Here is a 20,982-nt window from a genome sequence, read left to right as displayed (position 1 = left end):
ACTGACTCTGACTTGTAATGCAGTTCTTAACCCACACTCGGATTGATCAGCAGATGATGGAAGGCGTGAGGTGTCTAAACACAACCTCTGCCCAGGTAACTGGCTGACCTCTAAACTATTCAGACATAGGGCAACCACTAGGAACCAAGCAAAAAAATTAAATTTAAAATTAAAAACCCCTGCAATGACATCAGTGGCTAAACTGCAGGGGGCAGTGATCCCACAGCTTAAGTCCACACAAGTTACTAAAACAAAAAACAATTTAGAGTTGCTACAGTACAGTATCTAAAAGATCCAACTTTCAAGCAAAAATTAGTAGATATGTAAGAAAACAGTAAAGTGTGTCCCACACGTTGGAAAAAAGCCATCAATAGAAACTGACCCTGAGTGAATCCAGATGTTGGATTAGCAGACTTTGAAGAATCTATTATAAATATGATCAAATAATTAAAGAAAAGCATGCTGATACTATGTTAATCAATGGGGAATTTCAAAAGAGAAATGGAAACTAAAAAAGAAGCAAATGGAAATTCAAAATGTGAAAAGCACAAAAACTGAAATGAAAAATTCACTAGATGGGCTCAATAGCAGATTTGAGATGTCAGAAGAAAGAATCAAAGAATTGAAGATGGATCAATAGATATTAGCATATCTGAAGAACAGAAAGAAAAAAGGTGGAAGAAAGGTAAACAGCCTCAGTGACCCATGAGACAAAGTCAAACTTTCCAACACATGAGTAATGGAGTTTCAAAAGAAGAGGGAGAGAGAAACAGGCAGAAAAAAAATTTGAAGAAACAGCAACTGAAAACTTCCCAAAATTTGATGAAAAATATTAACTTGTAGATCCAAGAAAACTCAACTACCCCAGGTAGAATAAACACAAAAAGAACTCCGCCTAGACACATCATAGTTAAACTGCTAAAAGCCAAAGACCAAGAGAAAAATCCTGCAAAACACAACTCTATACATAATTTAGAATACAGATATATGTAGAAATGTATAAAGATGCACAGGTGAATGGTAAACACCAAATTCAGGATAGTGAAGAAAGGGAGAATAAAAATCAGAGAGTGATATATAGGAAGCTTGAACTGTATTTATGATTCATTTGTTAAGCTGGGCACTGAGTATAGGGTATGCATTATAATATTGTCTATAGCTTTCTGAATGTCTCAAATATTTTATCACCAAAAAAATCATCAAAAAGGATTATGTCCTCCGCTAATGTGAAGAAAAAAAAAGATGAGTGGAGAAATTCTTCTCTAGTTTCATGAAAGTTTATTTTATTATAAGGCACATTTTCATATTGCTTATCTGGACTCATCTAAAACAGGTTACAGTTAAAGAAAAACTGCCTTTTAAGTGACTATATGCTTCAAGAAGAGTTACCAATATAGGAATACCTGTGTATCTTTTCAGTTATTAGTCTGTAATTTCATAGTGAAAATTTCACTGGTTTTCATTTATAGGTTTTACCTTACAGCTCCTGAGCCATTCCATACTGCTGGACACTGGGAACAATATGGCCACTCTTTTGAATCTAATCTATTATCAATGGCATCCTAGGAAAGAAAAGAATTAAAACCACCAAGAAAATATTGTAAATTCCAGGATTTTGTTTGTTTTACATAAAACTCAAAACTTGTGTTTACAATTAAGGAACATAAGGATATATATTTAATAAAATAAGGTTAGCCCTCTTTTTGAAACAAATCTTAATTGCTACAAAAATTAATGAAATCATTTACTTATTAAACTAATATTTATTGCATGCCTGTATTTCTTCATCTGGAGGGTTCCCATTTTGGTGTGAGAATTCCAGGTACCTTATAAGGATCTTTATCTTTAGAGTGCTAGGGGTTCCTTTTTTAAAAAATAAATTTATTTATTTTATTATTTATTTATTTATTTAGGCTGTGTTGGGTCTTTTCTTGCTGTGCACGGGCTTTCTCTAGTTGTGGTGAGCAAGGGCTACTCTTCGTTGCAGTGCACAGTCTTCTCATTGCGATGGCTTCTCTTGTTGCGGAGCACGGGCTCTAGGCATGTGGGCTTCAGTAGCTGTGGCACACGGGCTCTAGAGCACAGGCTCAGTAGTTGTGGCGTATGGGCTTAGCTGCTCCGCAGCATGTGGGATCTTCCCAGACCAGGGCTTGAACCCGTGTCCCCTGCATTGGCAGGCAGATTCTTAACCACTGCGCCACCAGGGAAGCCCAGTGCTGGGGGTTTCTAAATACCATCTTAATCCTGACAGACCTCTTAGGCTACTGGAGTCCAGGCCTTGCCCTTCATAGCGGTGGCTCTAAAACAGAATGTGGCCTAGGTGTATTCAAGACAAGCCAATGGGATGAGCAAGGCTTTCCTTTTCATTTCATTTTTAAAATTTTCCTTCTTTTTAGGGTTAATATTTTATTATATATTTTTGTGTAATTGTATATACTGTACACATAGTATTTTATCAATACAGAATTTATATAGTTTATAAATAAATAATCATATACTCTAGGCTCCTGATCACATCTATTATGATTAAGTATGCATGATCAAGAAAGTTTAGAGACCACTGCATTAGAGCATGGTTGTACAAATGGTATCAATAAGTAGGAATGGACAAGGAATGGGCACAAGGTACTCAGAAGTCCTAGAATATTTCAATAAGACTGCAAGATGTGAAGAAACCAAGTTTCAGTTGAAACCCTGAAGGCCATAGACTGCCACTGAGGTAAAAGTGGGTTTTCTGAATTTAATATGCAAATTCTTGTTAAAGGGTTTGAGAAGGTCAATTCTTATTTTTAAAATACTAGCAAAGAAAAACTACTTAGTTCTATATCCTTGTTATGGATCAGGAAAAAAAAAACAACTTATGCTGCAGAAAAAAAAGTCTAAACTCTTTAAACTTTTCATCTATATTAAGCATGTGTGAATGACATAGAATTAGTCAAGTAAAACAGAAAAATCATAGGAATAAATTGTACACAATTAGTTTCCATAGGAAAGTAGAAATTAAAGTTTAATAAGTTAAAGGCAAATTAGAATAAATAGAACTATCTGATTATGACTGAAGAATCAATGTCATGGCTTTATTGAGCTCATAATGTGATTTTTATTAGTTCATTTTCTGATTTCCTATAATTGAATATTATTTTCTAAAAGTAAACAGTACTAAAGGCATCAGCCATCTGTTGACTATAAAAGCAAACTATAGTGAGGCTTACATTTTTTTCTTAACATCTTTACTGGAGTATAATTGCTTTACAATGGTGTGTTAGTTTCTGCTTTATAATAAAGTGAATCAGCTATACATATACATATATTTCCATATCTCCTCCCTCTTGTGTTTCCCTCCCACCCTCCCTATCCCACCCCTCTAGGTGGTCACAAAGCACCGAGCTGATCTCCCTGTGCTGTGAAGCTGCTTCCCACTAACTATCTATTTTATATCTGGTAGTATATATAAGTCCATGCCACTCTCTCACTTCGTCCCAGCTTACCCTTCCCCCTCCCCGTGTCCTCAAGTCCATTCTCTACATCTGTGTCTTTATTCCTGTCCTGCCCCAGGTTCTTCAGAACCATTTCTTTTTAAGATTCCATATATATGTGTTAGCATATGGTATTTTTCTCTTTCTGACTTGCTTCACTCTGTACGACAGTCTCTAGGTCCATCCACCTCACTACAAATAACTCAATTTCGTTTCTTTGTATGGCTGGGTAATATTCCATTGGAGGTTTACATTTTAATCACAAATACATTTCCAAGAATACTGGAGTCTAACACTTTCTAATAGTGGTCATAAACAAATGTTATTTTGTTGAACTTTCATTCAACTAAATTATTTATATTTCTGCTACATATAGTTATTTCAAACAGAGTTTTTTTCATAAAACATGTGTGTGCTTTATTTTTTTTAATTTATTTTGAGTCAGTCAGTGGTATGAATTTGCAGTCTTTAAGGAGAGAATCTTCAAGAGTTTCCTTTCCTCCCTTAACACCAGATACAGCCTTCTTTTGTGAACTCTCCCAGTACTGCAGATAATTCCTGACCCATAGATATGCTCAGACTGACAGATAAATATACAAAGAGTAAAAAATATTGTACAGAAGGGCACTCAGGTATAAATAAAATTTAATTAATTTTACCTCCAAAATATCTTTGATAAAAGGTGTCCATCGAGAGAGCTGAAACGTTTCTTCTGCAGACCGATCCTTTCTTAATGGTTTGCCTTGTTGAGACTAATATAATTAGAGGAAAAAATTAAAAATCAGTAATTTTATTTAGTGATATTCTCTTAAGTTTTCTAACAAGATGTTTAATTTACAACAAACACTATGGTGCAGTTGACTTAAAACTAAGAGTGGAAAAGCCTACTCAAAAAATCTGAACAGGCGTGGTCATGTAACTTCACAGTATTTTGTGCATTAATGATAAAATTTGTGATAATATCAGAAAATATGTTTACTCCAAAGTGCTTATATAAAACTCGATGGGAAAGAGTGAGATTCTATACAGAGTTCTTCAAATTCTGCTATAAATGAATCATAAAAAGAAAAGCGTAAATAGCAAATTACAACAGAAGCTGTAAGATATAAATTCACTAGAAAAATGTACTTGTCCAAATTACCCATATATGGAAAAAAATGAAATTATTAATATTTTACTTACCAAATCAACAGAGTAAAATTAAGAAGACTGTCCACATGGATTCCCAGATAAGAAAACATATTTAATGCAAATGACCACACATGCGTATGTATAAGTATATACAGAATGTAAAATTTCTTACGGGAGGGACAATGGGAACACCAAGGTAACTCCAGTTACGAATCATGTCACTCTCATTTTCTATCTTTACATTCTGGATCAACCTGTCCAAGTTTTCTTCCGTAGTTCCTTAGATAAGTAAAATATGAGAGCACAGTCAAATAATTGCTACCATAATCATTTCCAGGTTTTAGGTATCCAAGAATAAAGCTTTTTTTAAAAAAGCAAACATTTAAATTATATACCCTTCAGTACACTCCCAATTTCACATTTTTCCTTTTATTTATCTTAACCAACTGTAGCCACTACTTTTGAATTTTCTAAGATTTTCTTATGATCAAATAGTAAACCACTTATTGTAAAATGATTTTAGAGCTGGGTAATTTAATATATTCAAGAAAATAAACAGTCTGCATTACCATTAATACTGAATATATAAAGTAGGATTGCTCTTATTTTATCATAATTATCATGATTTTTGCTGAGCAGAACTGGAAGGAGTACTCGCATAGCATCTTTGACTTTCTGTCCTTCTGCGTCAGTTCCAAGTGCCAGGTCCTTAACGAAAATGAAATATAGTTAGTGGTCTATGATCCAAATTCATTTTTCAGTTAAAAAAAACCTATTACTAAAACTTGCCAAATTTTAATGGAACACTGATGCCTTTTCACAGGAAAATGTGAGTATCACTTGTAAACTAATACTGTACAAAATGTAAAAAGTCAAAAAATAATTCAGAGAAGAAAATCATTAATCTATACCTTTGCTAATATGGTAGACATGAGCTGCATGTGGCTACTGAGCACTTGAAATGTGTCTAGTCTGAATTAAGATGTGCTCTAAGTTAAAACACCAGATTCTGAGGACTTGTTTGTGAAAAAAAGGATGTAAAATATTTCAATAATTGTTTTATATTGATTACATGTCAAAATAATATTTTGGATATACTGGGTTAAATCAAATAAAGTTAACCACACTCATTTCTTTTTACCTTTTTAATGTGACTACTAGAATATTTAAAATTATACATGACTTGCAATCTATTTCTATTAGACAGCACTGATCTAAATAGTTTTGGCATTATAGAGGAGACTTTAATTAAATGTGCCTACACAGTACTCTGCAGGATGCTGCCTTAAATGCTGCACCCACTGAAAAAGGCCTGCCAACAGTGCTACCCTGAATTAATGCTCCAAACACTTAAATCATCCCATTCAACCAAAAATGCATAATCACAGATTAGGAGGGACTGCTTACTATGATACTGTATAGCTACTTGTTAGCGTTGGTAAGGAATGATGTATTAAACCAAGTGGGTGAGTCTCCTTCTAAAAGAGGTTCTGTGATCTAGTGCACTGTATTGAACAAAAAGTTAGGTTTTACGTTACAAAGTTAATTCTGGAAATCTATCCTGAACATAGGTATTACTGGCTCTGCACATACCTGTTCAGTTTTGCAGAGCTTTTCTATATTAGGCTTGAACTTATTCATGCAATCTTCTGCTAAGTTAAGATGAACAACTTGCTGAAAAACAGAAGAAATCAATCATTTAAAGCATTTTCATTTCTTTCTGTGTAACTGATAATATTAAACTTTTGAGATGGGCCTGAAGGAAAGCATGGGCTTTGGTGGGAAGGAGGTACCATGTAGATCAAGGGAAACATCTCGAGAACGGAAAAAAGTGAAAATTACCATGATCTACAGGGGATAATCAACAGACCACAAAAAACAGAATGGAAGGGTTGAATTTGTGTTGGGCTTATGAGTAGTGAAAAATAAGGTGAGAAAAAAATAGTGAAGTCCTTAAAGGCAAGCAGAAAAAGTTTGAATTTATGTTATTGATTCTTGATTAGGAAGCAATATGATAAAAATATGTAAATATTATTCTGATAAATACTTGTAAGAAGGACTGGAACAGCAAAAAAACAAAACTTTACCTGCCCACACAACTTTGATTGCTCTTAAATCTACTGATATATAACTATTAATTCAGACATCCCTGGTGGCGCAGTGGTTAAGAATCCGCCTGTCAATGCAGGGGGACACGGGTTTGAGCCCTGGTCCAGGAAGATCCCACATGCCGCGGAGCAACTAAGCCTGTGCGCCACCACTACTGAAGCCAGCATGCCTACAGCCCATGCTCCACAACAAGAGAAGTCACCACAGTAAGAAGTCCGCACACCGCAATGAAGAGTAGCCCCTGCTTACCACAACTAGAGAAAGCCGGCATGCAGCAATGAAGACCCAATGCAACCAAAAATAAATAAATAAATAAATAAAATTTAAAAAATAACTATTAATTCAACGAACCAAGTATAACAACAACCACTTGTCAATCCAATGTTGAATCTTCTTATTAAGTTGATAAATATTAAGCTTTTTCTGTTTGGCTATTCAAGATAAAGATATAAATCAAGAGTATATATAGAGAGAACTCTATTGGGGAGCTTAGATATTTGGGGTATTTCTCAGACCTAAAGTAAGGTTTTAGAGGACAACTAACACCAAGTATTCCATGACACCCACTGCTAAACCTGACTACAGAACTGGATGGACTAATAAACTAAAAATGATAACATATCTTCTGTATGATACTGCTTACCTTAGTAATCTGTTTACGGAAATGGGGCATCTTTTTCATCAGTTGGGCAAGAGCACTAAGTGATGTCTAGGAAAAATAAAACATTTTTTAAAACAAACTTATGATTCAGTTATTTTTATATAACAACTTTAAAATCCTGTAGTTTTAAATATTTACTAATTTACTAAATATTTGGCAATTTTAAAAAGAAAACAAATTCAAGGTTTCCAGTTGCAGCCATGATAAAGTAACTGATATAAAAATTATTCTCCGGGGGGTTCCCTGGTGGCGCAGTGGTTGAGAGTCCGCCTGCCGATACAGGGGACACGGGTTCGTTCCCCAGTCTGGGAGGATCCCACATGTCGCGGAGCGGCTGGGCCCGTGAGCCATGGCCACTGAGCCTGTGCGTCTGGAGCCTGTGCTCCACAACACGAGAGGCCACACAGTGAGAGGCCCGCGTACCGCAAAAAAAAAAAGAAAAAATTCTCCCTCCATAAACAAAAACAAAATTGGACAAAATAAAAAAGACAACAGCTTTCAGGCAAAGGATTTTTCAAAAATAGCTCAAAGCTAGGTTACTTGAGCAAAGGAAAGCATAGACGGTGATCCCTGCACTCATCCTGGCTCTTCCCTGAAACATTTTCCAAAACACAGTGAAAGGAAGTAGAGTTTAAGTAGAAAGCAAGTCTCTCTGGGCAGAGGAAAAAGAGATCAGAGTTTGGGGCTACTGAGGTAGGGGTTGGGGTCCAGGGTTAATACAGAAAAGAGCCAGTCACAACATAACTCAAAGACGTGTAGAAGGGTTGCCTTAGCATCCCTGGCCAAATACTAAGCTGCACATATACAGGGCATAACTCTTAAAGGCCTAGCAGAGAACGACTGCAGAGATTTCAGAGGGGTCTTAATGCAAGACAATATTGGCATTCTCTGATCCAGACAAAGTAGACAGTTCTAAGTGAACATCCCAGACATTTAGTCCTGGAAGGACTATATCTTCAGACTAAATGCAAAAGTGAAATACACTCAACATAACAAAAGCCTGACATGAAGTCTCAACAGAATCAAGGTTATTCACTAAAAAATTAACTGCCTGCCAGAACAGAACTCAATACTCTTAGTAAAGAGAACATCACCAAGAGCCTTTGCAACATAGCATCCACAATGTCTAACATACAGTAATATATTACTGGACATGTAAAACAGGAAAAAGTGATGGATACTCAAGTGATGAAACAGTCAATAAAAGTAGACCCAAGAAAACCCAGACGCTGGAGTTAGCAGACAAGGACTTTAAAATATCATACTTATGTTAAAGAAAACAGGGGAAAAGATGAACTAAATGGATGAAAAGATGGAGTATTTCAATAGAGAATTATAGACTTTATTAAAAAAATTCAATGGGGCTTCCCTGGTGGTGCAGTGGTTGAGTCCGCCTGCCGATGCAGGGGACGCGGGTTCGTGCCCCGGTCCGGAGGATCCCACATGCCGCAGAGTGGCTGGGCCCGTGAGCCATGGCCGCTGAGCCTGCACGTCCGGAGCCTGTGCTCCGCAGCGGGAGAGGCCACAACATTGAGAGGCCCGCATACCACAAAAAAAAAAAAAAAAAATTCAATGGATGCCCTAGAATTAAATGCAACTTTGAAATTAAAAACACAACGAATGACTCATACATTGTTGGTGAGACTGTAAAATGGTACAGCAAATTAGGAAAACAGTTTGGAAGTTTCCTAGAAAATTAAATATACATTTACCATATGACCCAGCAATCTTACTCTTATTTATCCAACTGAATGAAAACATTTGTTCACACAAAACCTGAATGTTCACAGTGGCTTTATTTGTAATTGTCAACAACTTGGAAAAAACCTAAATGTTCTGCAACTTGTGAACAGATAAAATGTAGTATATCCATACAATGGAATACTACTCAGCAATAAAAAGTGTTGAAGCTACTGTTACATGTCACATGGATGAATGTCAAGTGCATTATATTAAATGAAAAAGCCATATTGTATTATTCTATTTAGCTGTCATTCTAGAAAAGGCAAAACTATAGGAAAGAAAATAGATCAGTGTTTCTGAGGGGATCAGAGTTGAGTGGAGAGGTTGCCTACAAAGTGGCACAAGGCAATTGTGGGGGGAGGTGTTGATGGAATTGTTCTATATCTTGGTTGTGGTTATATGAGAGTATACATTTGTCAAAACTCATACAATTTTATACTATAAAGGGGGAACTTTACTTTCTAATGCAGTTTAAGAAACAATATGTTGAATGGGTTTAACTGCAGACTGGATACAACAGACAAAAGTAGGAGACTCGGGCTTCCCTGGTGGCACAGTGGTTGAGAGTCCGCCTGCCAATGCAGGGGACATGGGTTCGTGTCCCGGTCCGGGAAGATCCCATATGCTGCGGAGCGGCTGGGCCCATGAGCCATGGCCGCTGGGCCTGCGCGTCCGGAGCCTGTGCTCTGCAACGGGAGAGGCCACAACAGTGCGAGGCCCGTGTACCACAAAAAAAAAAAAAAAGTAGGGGACTGAAAGTCAGGTTAATAGAAAATATTTAATTAAAGCACAGAGGAGGAAAAAAGTGGGAAAATAAGGAACAGAATAGAAGAGACGTAGAATATGGTCCAAAAATCTAAAACACAAGTGAATGGAATCCTAGAAGGAGAGGAAAGACAGACTAGGACAAAATCAAGATGTGAGGAAATAAGAGCCAAGAATTTTACAAATATGAAGAAAGTTACCAACCCAGTGATTCAAGAAGCTCAATAAACCCAAGGAGGATAAATACCAACAATAACACATCATAGTAAGGCATATTATGGTCACATTGCTAAAACTAAAAGATAAAGACAAAAATCTTTAAAAAGACACTTTATCTTCAGGAAATTAACAGTAACATGACAGCTGGCTTCTTTAACAGAAATGATGGTAGCCAAAAGGTGACATATTTAAATCTTTAAATTGCTGAAAGAAAAAAAAGAACCGCCAACTTTGAATTCTAAATACAGTAAGTGTCTCTGTAAAACCCGTAAAACACAGATATCCTTAGATAAAAACAAAAGTTGAGAGAAATCATCCAGCCCAGATGGAAACACTGAAGAGCAATAAGGAATAAATAACAACAGATTTCAAATTTATGTGGACAATATAAAAGTCTATTGAGAATTTAAAACAAAAATAACATCCTGACTTTATAACACATGTTAAAGTAAAATATATGACAACAATAGCACAAAAGACAAAGGGAGGTAAATGGAGTTAAACTATTATAAGGTTCTTGAATTCTTTAGGACGTGGCAAAAGTATACTTTAAGGTACACTGTGATAATAAGGATACATTTTGTAGTACCCAACATGATGACTACAGGAAGGATACCAAAAGGTAAAACAAAAGTTTATTTTGGAGACAAAATGGAATAGTTTAAAGAAAAAAAAAAGGCCTATATATATAAAGAAGGCAGAAAAGGAAAAGGATAAAATAAAGAGAAAACAAATAAGATGGTAAAAAATTCAACTATATCAATAATTACATGAAATACAGATGAACTTAAACATTCTAATTAAAAGATAAGGATCATCAGATTGAATAAACAAACAAACCTCAACTATCAATACAAACTCTTTTTAAGAAGCACACTTTAAACATAAAGGCACAAATTGGAGAAAATAAAGGATGAGAAAAGATATACCATGTAAACACTAGCCAAAATAAAGCAGGTATGGCTATATTAAAATCAGACAAAGTAGAGCTTAAGTCAAGAAATATTGCAAATGAAAAACAAAATGACATTTTGTATTGATAAAAGATAAATTCAACAGAAAGGTAACTATCTTAAATTTATAAAGACTATAATTAACATGGCTTTATCAGTTGATATAGCTTTGAAAGTTGACAATATTCTAAAAAAAATAGACTAATTCATAGCCATAAGCGATACCATTCTCAGTAACTGATATAAAAACCAGATAAAAAATGAGTAAAGAAATAGAATATTTGAATAACATGATGAACCAACTTCATTTAATTGACACACATAGAATTTGTATTCAAGTACACATTGGGTACTTAACCACAATAGATCGTATGACAGGTCACAAGTCAAGTCTGAACAAATTTCAAAGGACTGAAATCATACATTGCACATTCTCTGACCACTATATAGTTAAATTACAATTCAATAACAGAAAGACAAGTAGAAAATTCCCAAACTCTTTGAAATTAAAAAACATATTCCTATATAACACATAAGTCAAAGAAGAAATCACAATGAGAGTTAGAAAACATTTTGAGCTGAATCGAAATAAAAATAGGTTATTCCAAAACTTGGGGAATGCAGCTACAACAATGTTAAGAAGGAAATAAATAAATATATATAGTAAGAGAAAAAAGGTTGAAAATCAGTGCTGTAAACATACAACTCAAGAAGTTAGAAAAAGAAAAACAAGCCAAAGAAAACTGAAGGTAGGAAATAAAAATGAGTAGAAATCAATTCAACATAAAACTAACATACAGTAGAGAAATCAGCAAAGCCAAAAGTTGGTTCTTTGAAATACTAATTATATATATAGGGATATTAATAGTATGTAGGCTAAAACACAAATTAACAATATTAGGATTAAATAAGTAGCACACAGCTATAGGTTCTACAGACACTGAAAAGATAATAAGAGGATATTTGAAAATGAAGATATAATAGACAAATCCCTTAAAAATGAACACCCCAAAACTGATATAAAAAAATTAAAAATCTGAATAGTTCTGTAACTATTAAAGAATTTGTAAGTAAAGACTTCCCCATAAAAATGGAAAACTCCATGCCCAGACTGCTTCAGTTGTGAAGTCTTCCAAGCAATGATGAGACAAGTAATAACAATCTTACACAAACACTTCCAGAGAATGAGAGGGAAAACATTACAACTCATTTAAAGACCAATATAATTTTGCTGCCAAAACCTGACAAGATTCTCTCTCTCTCTCTCACTCACACACACACACACACACACACACACACACACACACACACACACACACACGAATTATTACAGGGAAATACTATTGTTCATAAACCTATAAGTAAACATTCTAAGCAAAATATTAGCAAATAGAATCTAGTGCGATATAGGAAAAGGATAAAGTATCATGACTAAGTGGAGCTAATTCCAAGAATGCATGGTTGGTTTAATGTTAGAGAATCAATGAATGTAACTTATCACATTAAAAGAATAAAAGAGGGAAAAAAATTTCAATAGGTGCTGATAAAGCATTTGATGAAATCCAACACCTACTGCTGATTTAAAAAACAAAACCAAAAAAAAACCTGTTGGCAAATATGGAATAGAAGGGAACTTCTTAATCTGACAAAGGATGTATCTAAAATAATCTAAAACTACCATAATACTCAATGATGAAATATCAAACACATTTTCCCTTAGGTTGGGAATGAGACAAGGATATCCTGTCACCAGTTCTAGTCTACATTATACAGCTAGGAGGTATTAACTACTAAGAAAACTAGTTTAAAAGGTATACAGATTCGAAAGGATCAGGCTAAATTTTCTTTATTCACAGATATTATTGTGCAACTTTCTGAAATGACAGAAATGTCCTATACCTTAATTTAGGTGGTAGTTCCACAGGTATGTGTGTGTATGAATACATATATATGTATGTAAAAAGTTATTCAGTATACATTTAAGATTTGTGCACTTTACTTAGGTAAATTATACCTCAATATAAAAAATCTAACAAGAATGCATTAATGCAATTGGCTAAATGGCCTTTTAAAAATAAATTTTAATGGAGCAAGACAGAGAAACTTTTGCTAACTGTTGAGGCTAGGTAATGGGTACATGAAAGTTTATTTTCTCTACTTTTGTGTATGTTAGAAATTTCCCAAAATGGAAAGTTAAATAGATAAAAAATTTTACACAGACTTTAAAATTCACCTTCATTGTTATCTTGAAAGTTAAATAACACTCTTACCTTTCCTTCCGTTGCTTTCTTTGTTGATGAAATTTCTTTCATAAGCTTGGGAATTTCCCTGTCAAATTGTAAGAGGATTCTTTAAATTTCTAAGGTGTAATTCTTTACAAAAATATTTTAAGATTACAAAATGTACTATCATGTATTTAGTATTTTAAAAATGTGGAATAAAAATTAAAATGAGTTCACATACTCTAATACAACTGCAATATGCCGATGTCGAATTCTGACCCAGAGGTCATCATCTTCTTCAAGGACTGCCTCCTTTTCTTTCCCATCGGTTTTATATCTACAAGTAGAGAGAAGTATGAACTTTTTGATTATTCTCCCACCCAAAAAGTGAAACATTTTTATAAACAATAATTTTAAGATACAGCTCAAGAAACTGAAGAATACATCCACTATTTTGGGGGATAATGAATACATACTCAAAACTAAGGCATATTGCTATCCATACAATAAAAATCAAAGTGCTATGTCTACCAAGACCTTTTTACTTTCGTTAGGTTTAGCTGTCATTATTATAGAGTTTTATCTCAGCAAAGTGGTATCTTAGAAACAAAAATTCAACGTTCCACAATCAACTTTAAGAACAAGAGTGAATACACTAACAATTTGTATTCTAGTTGCTCAAAACACTACTTTGACATACTAATAACCATCAACTCAACTATCAAACATCCATTAAGAAAAGAAATGTCACCCCCTAATGTAGCCTATTAAGTACTGCAGGTGTTTCAGAGTTGGTACAAAATTCACAAACATATATCATCTGTTTCTATATTCTTCCCTAACCCTATAACCACATCTCCTTTAAAGAATGGGAAAGGAAATGAGAGAAAAACTAGTGTAGCCATTAAAAACCTTGATTGCTTTAATGAGTTCTACTGAACTGAGAGGCAATTCAAGAGGTTCATGAAATTACTCAAAATGGGCTTCCTGACTGCTTCCCCAAAAGTAATTCCTCGCTTCTTTTATGCAAATAGCCAGCCTCCTTCCATTTGTGGAGCTGGAAAATTCAATCATCCCTGGGACTGTCAACGTCCTCAAGATCAGAATGGACAGCATTGAGCTTTCCTAGCACTGGATAGCAGACAATAAATGGAGATTTCTGCTGTATAAATATAATCATTTCTACAATCCCCCAAATTTCAGGCCCCATCTATAAAACCATCTACCTATTTGGTCTTAATTACAGATGCCCAAAGGCAGAACGACTGTGCTTAATTACAAGACTGCACTAAGGACAGAGGCCTTTTTGTCATTTAAAATGCTACTTTGTACTTCTTTAACCTTTGATTTATAAACAAAGATTAAGGTAGCAGGCCTGACAATACTAAAAGATGATGACAATCCTAAGAGTACATTTAAAGAGGTCACCAAGATGAAGAACACAGTCTGGATACTTAGAAGTTTCTGCTCTGCATTACTTCCATTAAAAATTGGGATGGAGCACAACCCACAGGGAGTTCGTGCGTCCACCTAGTCTTATCCCTGGACTTTTTCGATTCATTCAAAAAATCTCTGACTTCTTTGTTTTTGTTTTTAAATAAGTCTCTCTATTACTCTTAAAAAATTAAACCTTGCTTTGCTTGCCAGCAAACCTAGGGAGATCATTTTTTTAAAAAAGTACTAGGTTAGAAATGTCTGAAACTTATGTCAATAGTCTGGAACCAAATTCTTAAGTGTCCATCAGTTTAAGTCGTTTCTAAGTCTCTTGAGCAACGTAGGTTTAGAGACCTAAAGGATAAGAGAGGTAAACAACATGCTTTCTGAAAATTCTGAAAAAACTGCTTAAAACTACTTTTATATTAGAATAACTACTTTTATATTAGAAAAACTACTTTTATATTAGAAAAATGTTGATCTACGTCATCTAACATTAATACAAATAAAGAAAAACTCAGAAGCCAGGATCTGACCAGAATGCAAATAAAAATACAATAGAAAATACAAAATTAGTTTAACAATATTTGGTTTAAGAAAAAATATTAAGTATTATAATTAGCACAAGTTTTTGGATCTTTTTAATCTATTAAAATTACTAAATTAATTTAAACATAAAATTTCAGAAAACTAATTTTCTTTTTTATTACTATGTTCAAAGCAGTAAATCTTAGCTGAAAAATGCCAATTTGGATTTAGAAATTATGATATCAAACAACATGTTATATATTTATGTGTATATATATATATGTATGTATGTGTATATATATACACACACTCATAAATGATGCACAAAGGTACAATAAAATGGTTCCTTAACAGAAAAGTGATTTCATTTTTCATTTAGCTACGTGATATTACTTTTAAAGTTAATATGCTTATATCAGAGTTAAGTCAATAATAGGTACCAAATTGGTAAACTTGTATCTATTCTCAATAACCATCCTAATGAGGTTCCTAGTCTTCTAATCTTTTTAAATACACTATGTTGACAAGACACACATATAGATAACTTTTGGATGTGTGATTCAGAATAATCACAGCCTAACCAATTTGAATATGGTTTCCACTTCAATAAATATAGTAGTGAGCCTGGTATTTACTGAAAAGTACAAATTCCAGCTGTTTAAAATCTATTTTTGTTGTAGACACAGTTAAGGAAGCAAATACACCGAAAAAGCTTCAAAGCAGTTAAATTACCCATTAACTAACAAGGTCAAGATATTTTTAACAGATTATGATTATAGGGGTAAGAGAAGGATAAAGTCTCTGAATGAAAAAGGTTACAGGGGCTTTAGATTTCCGGTGCCTGCACGAATCATTAAATGCTAATATCCTATCCTGTTTGTATATGCCCTATATATTCCCTTCAAGTTATACTTGCTTGTATGTATCATTCTCAATCGGCAGTAGATCATATGCCATTGCCTGAAAGGTCAGTTCATGCAGGACAGTGGACACAGGATCAAAGCCACGATCAATTATTATGAGCTGGGAATGAGTTTTACCCTGGAATAACAAAATAAAATTATCTTAAGAAACTTCAATTTCTTTGTGTGAACATATTTTTAGTATCTTAGAAAACAAAAGCAGACTTTTCCTAAGTTCTGCCCCATTCCTAAGAATGTGAAATTATATTAAAACAGAAAAATCTGAGTGGTATAACAGGGGAAAAAAATAAGACTACAAAACCAAAAGCTTTCATAATTAGAGTAAGAGGCTATACTCAATAATACGATATTGTGAAAATTCCTTTAAAAAAAGTAACATTTGGCCTGCACTAAATCTATTTCCTTAGGAATTCAGCTCCATAAACACTAAAACTGATATAAATTATGAATAGTAGTTATTACTTGAGCTCTTTATGCTACACACTGTGCTAAGCAAGAAATATCCACATTATTTAATTCTTATAGCAACCCTGTGAGACAGGGATTATTAACTCCATTTGACAGTGGGGGCATTAAGGCTTAAAATTAAGTAACTTGCCCAAATCACATAGCTAGCTAGTATGTGGTAGAATGGAGATTCAAACCCAGGTCAGCTTCACTCCATGGCCTGTACTCTTAACCTTTACGCATTTTAAAAGATTACATTGATGCCAGCTAAGATGGTAAATTACAATGAAAGCTTTGCTATCATTAACTCACAAACAGCACTAATCATTAAACAGTGAATAATAGTGCTGGGAAAAATCATTGTTAATATCAGTATCTTCTATACTTCATTTTAAAAAGTAATAAATTCTCTGGATTATTATTTGGAGCAGTAAGAGATAACTACAACTCAGACAAACATTTCTTATTTATTTACTTCCAGCAGACAAAGGTAAACTACATAGAATAGATCTTTAAAATTTTTTTTAGTTAACCATTCACTCATTTAAATAAACCTTGAGATAGTATGGTATAGTGATTAAGAGCACAGCCTCTGGAATCAGGTAGATCTGGGTGTGAATCCAGCCTTGACCACTTTCTCTCTCATTTTTTTTTTTTTTTAATTTTTTGGCCACGCCACGCAGCTTATGGGATTTTAGTTCCCTGACCAGGGATCGAACATGGGCCCTCGGCAGTGACAGCATGGAGTCCTAACCACTGAATCTCCAGAGAATTCCCAGCCTTGACCACTTTCTTGTTGTACAACTTTGGACAAATTGCTTAACTTGTTAATATCTCAGTATTCTCATTAAAAAAACAAACAAAAAATATATATTTAATCAGAACCTCTGCCCTACAAGATTACTGTAAAGATTAAATGTAATAATACCATGAACACTTATCACAGTGCCTGGCACTTAGTAAGCCCTCAATACATGTAAGTTATGAGTCTTCAGAAATATGAATAGGAAAAAGACTGTGCAATATAAGTGCTATATCAGGGCTTGGGGCTATGAAAGTATGTGAGAGGAAGAATCGCTTGACCTGAAGAGTGAGGAAAGACTTCAAAAAGGAGGTGACACTCTCTCAGGTCCTTGAATGAAGAAAAGGTATCAAGCATTTCCAAGGTGTATAATTTCTGAGGCAGAAAGAATGGAAAGGACAAGTTTGGTTTTTGTGGATTTTCCTTTTTATCATTGAAATCATGAAGGACTAAAGGGATATTAACTAATATAATGATCGTTTATCTTTCCTCATTCAACAAACATTTATTGACTACCTACTATACTATGTATACCGAGCCATTATCTTCATAACTACAACCAGGACAACAGATTTCACTAGTCCTCCAAACCAAAAACTAGTAACTTTTTAAAGTTCTGAACCAACATTACATCTAATCTTACACCCTCCATTCTAGCCAAGTTGTTTGTGAATTTTGCCTTTTTCTCTATGCCTCTGCCCAAAGAACCCTGTTATCCAAGAAAAAAACTCCCTCTTCTGTTATACTCATTATTCAAGCTCAAGGGCCTCTTCCTCTAGGATGCCTTCCAAGACTCCAGTTACAATAAGATTAAGCCCCAGCCTATGTTCCCACTACATTTCATGTATTCTTCTCTCATTCCTCTTACTACATGCATTGTAATTGGTGGTTTCCTTGCCCATCTCCTCTTCTAAACTATCAACAGTTCCTTCTTTTTATTTTTCAGCTACTGTAATATGGCTTCCTAGCCCTGTGGCACCACCTCTGGCAGTCTACTCAAGCTCTTCACTCTCCAACCCAAGCTCAAATGCTAGAATTCCCCAGGTTCTAATCTTAGTCTTAGATTACTTTATATTACCTTGATAAGATAGCAATAGCTATCATTCATTAAACTCCTATTATATGCCAAACACAAGCTAATCTGCCTAACCTTCATACCAACCAAGTAAGGTACATATCATCTGATCCATTTTATAGATGAAAATACAACTCAGAGTAAATAATACGTCCAAGAACACAAAGCTGGTGATAACAGGAAAAATTATGTTTATTAACTGTTTACTCAGTTGCAAGCACTATTCTAAAAACTTTTTATGTATTAACTCATTTAATCCTCTATTTTATAATATAGGTATTCTCTTATTATCCCCATTTTATAGGTAAGAAAACTTAGGCACAGAGAAGTTACATCATTTGCTAATTGACATATCTATGAATTAAATGGCATAGCCAGGATATAGACAAAGTGCTTATTTCAAAACCCTTATCTTCTCCTCTAAGCCACACTGTCTATTAAGACTTCTACTACCACTTATATCAGTGATTCCCAAATCAAAATTGGGGATCTGTGTTAATGATTCTCAAATCAAAACTGGAAAATGAATGAACAACAGTTTCCTTGGTTTAGAAAGAAATAAGACAGACTTTATGCATAACCACTATTTATCTTTTATATGTTACCTTTATTAGGCTCTTTTCATCAATCTTGTAGTAGTTTTCAAGTTTTTTTTCAACAAGTTGAGCAAGCTTACTGGCATTATCCAGAGGTTTACTAGAAATGGAAAAAATGTTCGAACAATTATCTTTCTTTCAAGACACACTTTACAATATCAAGTTGAATTCTAAAATTAAGCCATAAATTTATTAATTTAAAAGATTTTATAAACATGGAGAAGTTCAGATAATACATCAAATATAATGCTATATCAATTTGTCTGGATTTTATCAATGTAAACCTTATTATATGTGCTTCAGAGTTTTTTTCATATGAAGGAAAAATTATAAATAAAACCGCAGCTCCTTTATTCCCCTCCCAATTCTCGGTCTTCTCCCCCACCCCTAGCTACCCCTACTCCAAGGCAATACTATCATGAATTTGATGTGTATTCTTCCTGTCATTACTATTATACATATGTTTACTGTTTTATATGTGTTTTAACTGTATGTTTTTACTGTTATATATATGTGTGAGATCTATGTTGACACATATCAAATTTAATCATTTTAGTTCAATATAGTATTCCATCATATGATTTATACTGGATTCTATACATTCATTCCCCTAAAGATGGATATTTAAGTCATCCTCAATTTTATACCATTGCAAACAACATTGAAACAAATATCTTTGTACATACATCTCCATGTACATGTTTCTCTAGATATATTATTTCTAAAAGTATAATTGCTAGATTATATGGTATGTACATTTTCAACTTTTCCAGATATTACCATATTACTCTCCAAATTACTTGACCAATTATCTCTCCCACTAGCAGTATGAGATCTCCCTACATGCTCTCTAACATTCAGTCAACTTTCCAATATAGTCTTTTGCATAAAATCTTATATACCACTGTCTTCTAAAATGATAAAATCATACTCTAAATTGTAACTTCATGACCAGTGACATTAGTATAACTTCTGAGTCTACAAGAAATTGTAAGAAAAGGCTCTTCAATTAGCAAACCAACCTCAAAAATGGAGGCTCTCCTTGTAAGGGGCTTCAAAGTGTTAAAGGACCTTTAGGTTTTATACCTCAAAAGTAAATAAAGAAGCAACTATACAGAATAATTTATTACACATTTTGCTTTAAAATATTTTCAAAAGGAAATAATTTCATGTTAGAATTACACTTGAAAAGTCCATGAGGCATAAAAGAATACTTTGTGAAAGAACAGGTAGGATTCTAAAAGCCTGATTATTTAACTATTACAATAACTCCAAACAGGTCCAAAGGTGAGCTATTAAATTATAAATTGGCCTCAGTTATCCCTCAGTATCCACAGGGGATTGGCTCCAGGACCTCACTCAGATTTCAAAATCTATGGATGCTTAAGCCCCTTTTATAAAATGGCGTAGTATGTGCATATAAACTATGCATATCCCCCATATACTTTAAATCACCTCTAGATTACTTATAACACTAATACAGTGTAAATGCTATGTAAATAGTCATAAATACAATGTAAATGTTATATAAATAGTTCTCTGCATGTAGCAAATTCAAGTTTTGCTTTCTGGAACTTCCTGGAATTTTGTTTTCTTAATATTTTCAATCCACGATTGGTTGAATCTGAGGATGCCGAACCTGTGGATACATATGGCCGACTATATTACATACTCATTTCCCTGAACAGAGCCAAACACCAAGGGTAGAAGCTTGAACAGAGACTGAACTCTAGCAGGAGATAAACCACTTAGTTCAGAATGTAATTAGCATATCACCTATCAGAAAAAGAATGTTTCCAACACCTGAGGTATGAGTGAAGAGCCTGTTTGGTCACATCTGAATTAAGGAGATTTACTATATACTTTCTAAGTAATTAACAGAAAATTTTTTAAATGGT

General features: G+C 34.1%; 1 protein-coding gene across 1 annotated transcript in view; it reads right to left on the bottom strand.

Annotated features, from left to right (window-relative positions):
* STXBP3 (syntaxin binding protein 3) overlaps positions 1 to 20,982 on the bottom strand; it is a 53,255-nt gene that overhangs the window by 6,784 nt on the left and 25,489 nt on the right. The window contains exons 8-17 of the mRNA XM_060026481.1: positions 19,094 to 19,184; positions 16,158 to 16,282; positions 13,521 to 13,616; positions 13,328 to 13,385; positions 7,360 to 7,425; positions 6,201 to 6,281; positions 5,177 to 5,315; positions 4,780 to 4,886; positions 4,136 to 4,228; positions 1,477 to 1,562 (exon numbers count right to left, since the gene is read on the bottom strand). Coding sequence (XP_059882464.1) covers positions 1,477 to 1,562; positions 4,136 to 4,228; positions 4,780 to 4,886; positions 5,177 to 5,315; positions 6,201 to 6,281; positions 7,360 to 7,425; positions 13,328 to 13,385; positions 13,521 to 13,616; positions 16,158 to 16,282; positions 19,094 to 19,184 — 942 coding nt within the window. The remainder of the gene's footprint in view (positions 1 to 1,476; positions 1,563 to 4,135; positions 4,229 to 4,779; positions 4,887 to 5,176; positions 5,316 to 6,200; positions 6,282 to 7,359; positions 7,426 to 13,327; positions 13,386 to 13,520; positions 13,617 to 16,157; positions 16,283 to 19,093; positions 19,185 to 20,982) is intronic.

This window comes from Delphinus delphis, chromosome 1 (assembly GCF_949987515.2).
Source record: "Delphinus delphis chromosome 1, mDelDel1.2, whole genome shotgun sequence".
Taxonomy (NCBI): domain Eukaryota; kingdom Metazoa; phylum Chordata; class Mammalia; order Artiodactyla; family Delphinidae; genus Delphinus; species Delphinus delphis.
Note: the sequence above shows the minus strand (reverse complement) of the source record. Positions and strands in the feature narration are given on the sequence as shown.